Source organism: Sturnus vulgaris, chromosome 5, assembly GCF_052056855.1.
Source record: "Sturnus vulgaris isolate bStuVul1 chromosome 5, bStuVul1.hap1, whole genome shotgun sequence".
Classification (NCBI taxonomy): domain Eukaryota; kingdom Metazoa; phylum Chordata; class Aves; order Passeriformes; family Sturnidae; genus Sturnus; species Sturnus vulgaris.
This window is the reverse complement of record NC_142247.1, coordinates 70,605,776-70,616,004: the sequence shown is the minus strand read 5'-3', so window position 1 is coordinate 70,616,004 and position 10,229 is coordinate 70,605,776. Positions and strand designations below refer to the sequence as shown.

General features: G+C 48.6%; 1 protein-coding gene across 1 annotated transcript in view; it reads left to right on the top strand.

Annotated features, from left to right (window-relative positions):
* Window positions 1-475: 475 nt before the first annotated feature.
* Window positions 476-10,229, top strand: part of TAF3 (TATA-box binding protein associated factor 3) — a 112,815-nt gene continuing 103,061 nt past the window's right edge. The window contains exon 1 of the mRNA XM_014884750.2: window positions 476-719. Coding sequence (XP_014740236.1) covers window positions 554-719 — 166 coding nt within the window. The 5' untranslated portion in view covers window positions 476-553. The remainder of the gene's footprint in view (window positions 720-10,229) is intronic.

Here is a 10,229-nt window from a genome sequence, read left to right as displayed (position 1 = left end):
GGTTTGGGTTAGAGGGGACCTTAAACATCATCTTGTTGCACCTGCTGCAATGGGCAGGGACACTTCTCACTATCTCAGGTTGTTCAGAGTCCTGTCCAACCTGGCTTTGAATACCACCACGACTGGGGCATCCACAGCTTCTCTGGGCACCCTGTGTCAGTGTTTTACCACCCTCACATTGCAGAATTTCTCCCCCCCATCCCATCTAAAACTCCTCTCACTTTGAAGCCGTTCCGCCTCGTGCTTTCACTACATTGCAAACAGTCTTGCCGCATCCTTCCTGTAAGATCCCCTCCGGCAGCGGGAGGCATTTAGCGATGCTGAGATAGCGATATCGATAATTTATGTCATCCCGAGCCCCGCGCGTCCCGCAGCTCCGCGGACGCGGCGCTCGTTCCCCGGGGGCGGCGCTCCCGCGCTCCGCCCCGCTCGATGCGCTCGGCGCTGCCGCGGCGCTGCCTGCCGGGGGCGGGGCAGCGCCAAGATGGCGGCGGCGATGGCGGCGGTGGCGGGCGGTGCGTGAGAGCTCCCGCGGCCCCCCGGCCCCGGCGGGATGTGCGAGACCTACTCCCGCTGGCTGCTGCGGGTGTCGGTGGCGCAGATCTGCCAGGCCCTCGGCTGGGACTCGGTGCAGGTCTCGGCCTGCGACCTCCTCACCGACGTGCTGCAGCGGTACCTGCAGGGGCTGGGCCGGGGCTGCCACCGCTACTGCGAGCTCTGTGAGTGCGGGCTGGGGCTGGGCCGGGGGGGATGCGGCTGGACACGGTCCTGGGAAGCCTCTGGGAGTGGTCGTGCTTGAGCAGGGTCCGGGCTGAGTGAGCTCCGTGAGCCCTGCCAGTCTCGGCCGTCCCGCCAAGGAAACTGCGCTGGGGACTGCTGAGACAGGGCAGGAGCACGGGGAGGGGGGATTTGGGGAGGGCAGGAGGGCACAGGGAGGTGGTTTGGGGTGATGCTGGGGTCTGGGGGACAGGGCAGGACGGGGAGGTGGGATTTGGGCAAGGGTCTGGGAGACAGGGAGGTGGGATTTGGGCAGGGCAGGGGGACACAGGGAAATGGGATTTGGGGAGGGCAGGAGGGCACAGCGAGGTGAGATTTTGGTAGTACTGGGGTCTGGGCAGCAGTGCAGGACAGTATGGGGAGATGGGATTTGGGGAGGGCAGGAGGGCACAGAGCTGTGATTTGGACAGGGCAGGGGTCTAGGGAGCAGGAAGGCGCAGGGAGGTGGGCTTGAGCAGGGCAGGGGGCTGAGAGACAGGACAGGAGGGCACAGAGAGGTGGGATTTGGGCAGGGGTCTGGGGTACAGGGTAGGAGGGCACAGGGAGGTGGGCTTGGGCAGGGCAGGGGGCTGAGGGACAGGGCAGGAAGGCACAGGGAAGTGGGATTTGGGCAGGGGTCTTGGGGACAGGGCAGGAGGGCACAGAGAGCTGTGATTTGGGCAGGGCAGGGGGTATAGGGTGCAGGAGGGCACAGGGAGGTGGGTTTGCGCAGGGCAGGGGGCTGAGGGACAGGGTAGGGGGCTGAGGGACAGGGCAGGAAGGCACAGGGAGGTGGTTTGGGGCAGTGCTGGGGTCTGGGCAGCAGTGCAGGAAAGTATGGGGAGGTGGGATTTGGGGAGGGCAGGAGGGCACGGGGGGTGGATTTGGGCAGGGCAGGAGTTTGGGGTCAGGGCAGGAGAGCACGGGGAGGTGGTTTTGGGCAGGGATTTGGGGTACAGGGGAGGAGGGTACAGGGGAGGAGGGCACAGGGAAGTGGGTTTGGGCAAGGCAGAAGTCTGTGGTACAGGGCAGGAGGGCACAGGGAAGTGGGTTTGGACAGGGCAGGAGGGCACAGGGAGGTGGGTTTGGGCAGCACCGGGGTCCCTGGGTAGGGGACTGTAGGGGAAGACTGTGGGGTAGCATTGTGGAGGTGTGGGTAGGGCAGCTGGAAGCTGCTGCTTGTCAGGCAGTGCCAGGAGCTGGGGATGCTTTATAGGGGAGGGTCGTGGAGCTGTGGTCGTTTAGGCAGGGTAGGAGGGTGTGGGGAGATGGGATTTGGGCAGTGCTGGGGTCATTGGATCAGTGAGTGCCAGGTGTGGGTTTGGGGAGGATCAGCCCATGGGCTGGGGCTGTGGGGAAGGGGAGCCAGGCTATCGAGCAGTGCACAGGACTGAGAGGATGGGGAGGGAAGCTGTGGGGCAGCAGTGGGGCAAGGGGATCCTGGTTCCAGGGAAGACTGTGGAGCACTGGGTCTGAGTATGAGCGAGGAATTGGGACTGAGGGGCTGGAGTTGGAGAAAAGGAGGCTCTGTGCAGTGGATCTGGGGTGTGGGGACATGGGGGTGCTGTCCCACTCTGGCTGCAGTGTGCAGGGTGCTGGGGATGGGGAGAGGACACTGCTGGCCCCGTTGCTGGGATGTTCTGAATCTGGGAAGGGGATGAACTGGAGGGAGAAGGTGCAGCAGCCCCTTTGCCTAGTGGGATGTGTACATGGGAAGATGTGGTGCTGTGTTGTCGTGGCTCATCTTTGGGTCATCTTTTGGGGGCTGTGGGGGCTCACTGCAGGTGGGGATGTATGTGTGGGTTTACTTTTCTGGCACAAGTGGAAGTGCTGAGGATGGAGGGTGCAAGGCTTGGACTCCCTCCTGCATGGGGAGGGAGTGGTGTGCCTGGAAGTCCTGTTGCTGGGGTGCTCTGGGAATGTTTGTCTAGAGAGGGAAGCAGTGGTACTGTGGGACATTGTATGGGGAATGTGGGAAGGCAGGGATGCACTAACGTGTTTTTTGGGGGAAGTGGAGCTGTAGTGCTCACGATGTGGGAGTGTGGCAGGGCTGCACATGGGAATTGTGGTGTGCAGAAGGTGTGGATTGGGGCTGGGGGTAATTCAGTGCACGTGGAATGAGGTATGAGTGTCCTCATGTGGATGCAGAGGAAGAGGTTTGGCTGGATGTGTGGGGGACTAGAGTTAGCCAACACTGTCATTGAGGTGGTACAGAAGGAGCTGGAAGTGATGGTGGGGGCAGGATGCCCAGGGCCTCACTGGATTTGGGGTGAGGTGGTGCTGGGGTGGGAGCATGGAAGGGGTGAGTTTACAGCAAATGGGAGAAGAGAAAGGAGAGGCCTCGGAATCGGTGCCAAGCACTGGTGGCTGGGTCCTGCAGGAGTGTGGGATGTGGGTGTTGGTGAGGCTGGGAAGGGAGAACCACTGCTGGGTCTGGGTCTACAGTAGAGGATGCAGTTGTGTGTCCCTTGGGATTGTGAGTGTCCCTGCAGAGCCTGCAGTACAGGTACTGAGGAGTTGGGTGTCCTGCTGGTACCTGCAGAACACGGGCTGTTGGAGACAGGATGTCCAGTCGCTTGCTTGGTCAGTGATGCTGCCAGTGGGGCTAAGGGTGGTAGGGATGTGCTGGGTCTGGGAGTGCCAGGAAGGGGTTCTGATGGGTCAGGAAAGGGTGGGGAGGTGACAATCTGCGGGGAAGGGGTGACTGTCAGGGTCACTCCCGGGTCTAAACACAGGAAATATTGTGGGGAATGTGGAGCAAAGCTCAGGCTGTCTGTGTGGTTAGAGGGTCACAAGTCTGCGTGTGTGGAGGCCTTTGCTGCCCTACATGTGGGGCAGGGAGGGTGTCATGTGGGAGATTTCTGTGCAGAGATGGGGCTGCCAGTGCTCCTGGTGGATCTGTGAGTAATAGGAAGGAAATTAAGGGAGATCTCCATAGTGGAGGGACTTAGGGGAGCAAGGACACCCTGGAGAAATGGATGTAGGCTGTGTGCCTGGGAAAACAGGGCTGCTTGTGCCTCCTGTGCCAAGAGGGACATGTTCCCCTTTGCTCTGGCAGGCTGGAGAGTTGTGGCACCGTGGGCAGCAGCTGCTCCATGTGTCCTGTACTTGTGATGGGGAAAGTCCTGGAGAGCCCCTGGGGCAGAAGTCAGAGCAGTTGAATCTGGCAGGGGTTGGAGCTGGGATGGATAATTGATTGCCTGAAGTGCTGGGGAGAGAGAAGGTGACTCACTGCTGGTGGATTTGGGGGCTACTGTAGCCACCACCAGTTCAGAGAATGTGCTGGGACCTGTGGGAGGTTACTGGAGAGGTGACAGGGATGGCAGCCCTGAAATGCATCACTGGGAATGGTTGCCAGTACTTCTGTCCAAGCTGTGGGAACTGTGCTAGTGAGGTGTCACAGCCACAGGTGAGAGGAACATCACAGACCTGTTGCCTTCAGCTGGTGGTGGATTGGATACAGCATCAAGATCCAAGGAGCTGTGAAGGCTGAGTGTGTTGGATTCCTCTGCAGGGGTGAATTTGGAGAGTGTGTGGAGCTGGGAAGCACAGTGTGAGTGGCTTGGTCAGGAGAGGAGCGACCACAGCCTGAAAGTGCTGTTGCTGGTGGTTGTGTCCCTTCTCTGAAGAAGGGAAAAGAAGTTCTCACTGCTGCAAGGATCCTCCATGAAGCAAAGTGATGAGCTGAGTGTACGTGGTCCTGGCTCTGCTTCATCATTTCAGGAATAATTGAGATCAAGTCTGACAGTGCCAGTGTACCCAAGCTTAGGAACGACTGTGTGCTGCAAACTGGATTTCTCAGGCTGAATAGGTTTACTTGTACAACTTTCTCCAAATTTGAGAGCAAGTTAGTCTGGAAATGGGACTGTGCAATATTAACTCATGTATCCCAGCAGCACAAGTGCAGCTCTGAAGTTTGTATCCCAACAGAAATTATTTTTAAAGCAATTAAAGGAGACAACAGAAAGGGTTTAGGAGGATGGAGTTATGAGGTGAAAAAGAAGCTCACCTAGGTTTGGACAGAGCTGTCCTTTCATAGGGTTATTACAAATTTTGGGGAAGATGCTTGTGCTGCAGTGTTTCTGAGACTGGGAGGAAAAGACAGAGATGATGCCAATAAATTTTTTGGTGCTGAGGATTGGAAGTTTGTGGAGCTCAGTTATACCTCTCTTGCTTTGGGTTTGCTTACTGAAAGTGGGCAAAGGCATTTTTCCCCCTCTATGAATGGAGAAGGAATAACCACAAGTATCACAATCTTTTTGTTTGGTGTTTTGTTGTTGTTTTTTCTTTGAGTAGAAGGGGAATATGCTGTGCTTGTGCCAATGTTGTGGTATTACCTCTTTTAAAACAATCCCTGTATTTCTTTCTTTAAAAAGGTTTGTAAAACGACATCTTAATACTGAGCTGACATGTCCCTGCGATTTCAGAATTGTTTCCTTTTGCTCCTAAAATAAGTTACTGTACAAACCCAGCTCTGGATGAATGAGCTGAATTCTGCCATGGTTTTGCATAAGTAGAATTAATTAAATTCCAATTGTAGCATCTTCATTGTCAGGGCGTTATCTCAGAGTCAGACCAGTGGGGTTTGAGTTAGCAGGGCTGTCAGCTGAGGGACATAATCTTTGTGTTCCAAACGGAATGGATTTACTCTGACGTAGTTGAGGCACCGTGGTATCGCTGTGAAAAGCCTGTCATCGCTGCTCACGTGTTCTCTCACTTGGAGAGGAAAATGATTCCTCTCCCAGCTGGGTTAGATCTTTGTTCCAGCTGTTACATCCCATTAAGAGAGCTACATTCAAGATTTTCATTACTTTTCTGCTGTTGTTTCTTTGCATTTGCAGTAGCTGTAGTTGATGGGAGCTTCTGTGGCTGCAAAGAGAAGGCAAAAGGATTTGCAAAGAGGGTTTGAGATGTGTTTGATGCCGTGAAATGTTTCTGAATGCTGTGTTGGGGGTGGAGGAGAGGCTGAACTTACAGGGAGAAAATCAGGGCTTTTTCCTCTTAAAGTAACCATCCGTGTACTTTATGCTGCTCAAATTTGTAGAAAGCTTGTCAAAGGAACACCATTCAATATGCTGTGTGCTGTTTTATCCTCAAATTTAAATTAAATATTTGAAAAGCAGTATTGGAGTATGTAATTAAGGTATCAGGCTACAAAACAAACTGATGTAGAGTGGTTTCTGAGAGCAGAGTTCTGCATTATTGTTGTTGGTTTTAAGCAGAGGTGAAAAGGGAAAGCTCCCTGTTAGGTACCACTTTGCTTTGCACTCCTATTTCATGTGGTTTGATAGAGGAGTCGCAGAGCTGGTGCTTTGAGTAATCTGCTCTGGATTGTATAGGTTGGGTTTTTTTATACTGGGGAACTGTCCATGAGGACAGATCAGAATCTGCTTTGCTTGCCATGAATTTAGCTAGTGTAGCTTGGCAGTGGGATGGTGAGTTACAGACCTACAGAACATGTCATGTTCTACCTCTTTACACAGTGAGGCAGTTCATTTTCCAGTCTGTTTATGTGAGTGGTGCAGTTCATGGGAGGGATGAGGACGGGAGTTGTTCACATCCCCCGAACTCTCTTTTCTCTGGCACATTGCTCTAAGAACCTGTCAGATAGAAGCCACTTCTGTCACTGAGGGCACCTGGGCATATTTCAACAGGACAAATTTAGATTATCTGTTGCTACAATAGAAGTGTAATAAGCTGAATAATTAACTTTTTGAATTTAGAGGAGGATTTTCCTCTGATTTCCTTCAATTTTCAGTGTTGAGCTTATGCTTGGATATATTGTGATCTTTTTTTTCTCCTGAAATTTGCTAACAGTTAGGAAATAAAGTTTAAAAGTTGATCTTTAGTTTCATACTGTTTGACTGTTTTTTTGAAGATTATTTTTATGCAATAGGATAGGATTGTAGAATATCTCAAGTTGGAAGGAACCTACGTGGATAATTGGGTCCAAGTCTCTGTTCCTTGCAGGACTACATACTAATTATATATACATATAAAAATATTAATGGCTATATTGAAATTGGTATTATGAATGCAACTGCATTTTTGTTAAAAGGCAGGTTCTGATCTGGTGAGCACAGTATTATAACTGGAAGGAAAAACTGCCAACATTGCAAAATGTTTTCCAAGGCACACCTGGCTCCAAAACTGCTCCAATGTCTGCACAGTCTCTAATGTAAACTTCATTATAGCAAAGGGAGAAGGCAAACAGAAGATCAATATTTTCATTGGTAATTACCACAGAGGAGAGAATTCACCTGGCATCAGCCATTTTTTAATTTCTTTATAATGTCTAATTTACCTCATATGTTTTCTTTGGTCTTGGGGTGTTTTTAGTTACTTCATTCTTACCAGTAATAATCTCTATCAAAAGATTAGATTTAGGTGATCAGTTTAAATGAGCTGATTCCCTCTGCTGGTCCTTGAATGACTTTGTAACAAGGATCTGTCCTGGACCTGTAACATTCATTTGAAGTGCACATTTTATGTCCTGATAGCTTTAAGTGTTGATGTTTTTAAGCTAGTTAACTTCTTACTGGCTATTGATATAAAGAAGGACAATGTGGTTTTTTTGCTTGACTTTTCTGAAGTTACTGGGAGAAGTAGCAGACTAAGTACCAATAGCAAGAATACTTTTGCCTGACTTGTAACTACATTAATAGGACCCTTTTTTCCCCCACTTAAATGCTTTTATGTAAGGTATCTATACTTATTAAATAGCCTATTGTGCATGCTTATGACTTTTTTGCTGGATGGAAGCTGTGTTGTCTCCTTGAAACAGTTATCCTGGAGTAACTTCGTGTGATGTGCTGGAGCACAAGGAATCTGTGATAGAGCCTGTAATTAGAATACCAAGGAGCTATACATAATAATTTGCTGGTTAAAATAAAATCTAAAAAAAAAATCTCTTTTACAGCAGCCGTGAGGGGGAATGCTGAACTATTTATAACATGTGTACATGTTGTGTGTGTGGTGACTCATTAATTTTTCTCAGTATATTTATTACAGAACTGTAGTTTCTTCCTCTGAGAAACCTGGCATGAAACTAAAAGCTCTTCTGTCCTGTACTTACTTGCCTGATTTTCACTCATTCATATGAACTTCGGGCCAGGAAGGAGGAGGTGATGGGGGTGAGTTTGACAAAAGGAAATCAGCTATTCCTGAGACTGAATTTAAGGCAAGTAAGACAATTTTCTAACTCCCACACACCCCCTCACAGTGCCTTTGGATGGCATGAGCACTGGCCAGCTTGTTTGCTGGAGGAATTCTTGTGACTTTTACAAAAATGACTAGGCTTTAGGAGCCTCTAAAAATTCCTTTTCCCCACAACCCAAACCCTTGTTTATAGGGGAGTTTAGTGCTCCATCCTTGTTCTGTTTGATTTGGCTTTTCTTGTGAAGGGGTTGGTTCATCTGCAGGTGATGCTGAGCAGTGGGGCTGAGAGTTGGATAACTTTCCACACAAATACTCTCCTCTGCCTGGATTCTCTTTGCCCATCACTTCAGTTCAGCATTTTTTTGGGATGCAATTCCCTGTGCAGATTCCTCCTCACTTCGTGCTTGTTCTCATGCCCAGGGAAGCTGAGAGTATCACAGCTGCACGGCTGTTCCCACACGTTCTGGTGAGCTGTTTTGAGACCAAATGGTCTTAATTTAGCTCTGCTGCTGCCACAGCTTTACCACTTTTGGAGCACAGTTCCCATTTGGGGAAGATAATGCAGCTTGAAAGCTTGTGAGAATGGTATTTTCCTAGTTCACTGTTCATGGGGTATAAGGAGGAGAGTTGTAACTTGCTGGCTAAACTGTTCCCACCTCTTTCTGAGCAATGGAAGTATTTAAAGTGTTGTGGTATAAAGAGCAGCAAGAGACTGGAAACCAAAGCTCTGAAGTGTCTGTGATCTGGCACCAACTTGCTGTGTGACATTAGATTAATTATTTTACTGGGAGGCTTCAGCATCTGAATTTTTTAACTGAGGATAGCACAGATATGTGAAGAATAATGAGATAAGTTCAGTATGCACAGATTAAACTTTTTTTCTTGGCTTCATTTGCTCAGAGAAAAAAAGCCTGAGACTAAATGAGACACCAGGAGAGAGTGTGTTACATGTTTGTCAGCATTCCCTTTCATGTGTCTGGCTTCTGCTATTTTACTGATTTTTTTTATTAAGCCAGAGGAACAAGAGAAATGCTAAACTGTTGAAATAAAAGTGTAAAGTCTTTATTTGATTAATAACCTGGAAATACATTTAATGCATTTTTATGCTGTGATAATTTCCAGTTGATAACTGGTTTGATTTTAAATACAGATATAAATAGAGACTTGAAACTTTTTCAAACACTTTTATCACTGAGGATACTCTCTTGAAAAGAAGGGTTAACTGCTCTATCCTTTCATCCCTCTGACAGTTGCAGGTTTAAACATTATTAATAGCTTTCAATCAAACTTAAAACTTGGCATTGTCTCTTTGGAGGCAAATGTCAAAGCTCTGGGAAAGTTGAATTTTCTTTGGGGTTTTTTGGTCACCTTTTGAACCCACTTTCTAATACACATAATTGTTTCATGGTACAGTTGTTACATATCTCCATGCTTCAGTTACACTTAGTAGCTGCTTCTATGCCACGTGTTCTTAAAAAGCACTTGTAGAAAGAATTCCTTTTTAGCATTTATCACTTGCTAATCATGTCAGCACGCTTTTCTGGACGTTAAAAAGATAATGTGCAGATCTAGGAAAAGACCTTTGAAAAGTTTTCCCCAAGTTTTTCTTTTCGCCTGTCTGTCAAACTTGTACCTGTTAAATATTGACACCTTAGAAAATACTTCAGTGAGTTTACAGGTACCTTCATAGCCTGAAGAGCTAACTAAAAGCAATTATTGTCAATTATTTGAATTTAATTTTTTAAGCATAAAACACACTTTTTTTCACCCCCTAATAAGTATAAAAATCTCATAACTACTCTGGGGTGGTGATACCCTCATGTAATTATGTGCAAGTCTGGAGTTTGCAGAGCAAACTGGTATTGCACTTCTACAAACACACAGGTCTTACACAAACACAAGCTCTGAGGTGCTTCTCACCCTGCAGAGTTCACATTCCGAATACACGAGGGTACAGCTGACAGGAACTTGGTCTGATCTCCGTTTTAGCTATGGAGAGAATTAAAACACAAGCAAAACTTGCCCGGAGTCACACAAGAGGCCAGTGTTGAAGAGCTGAGAATCAACCCCATAATCTCAATATTATCCTTATCTTCCCAGCAAGACTTAAGAAGGGAAATTCTAGAACAAAATTCTCATTTTCTAAACGTACCTGCAGGCATGAGTTGGCTGGGGGGTGGAATTCACACAGTGAGGTGAGAACCAGCCCACTCAGCTGCCTCAGCTTCAAGATAAACCAAGAAGAGATTAGGTTAAAGGACAAACAAAAGAGCATCCCCCCATTCTCTGGAGCCAGGGCTCCACAATCGCCACTG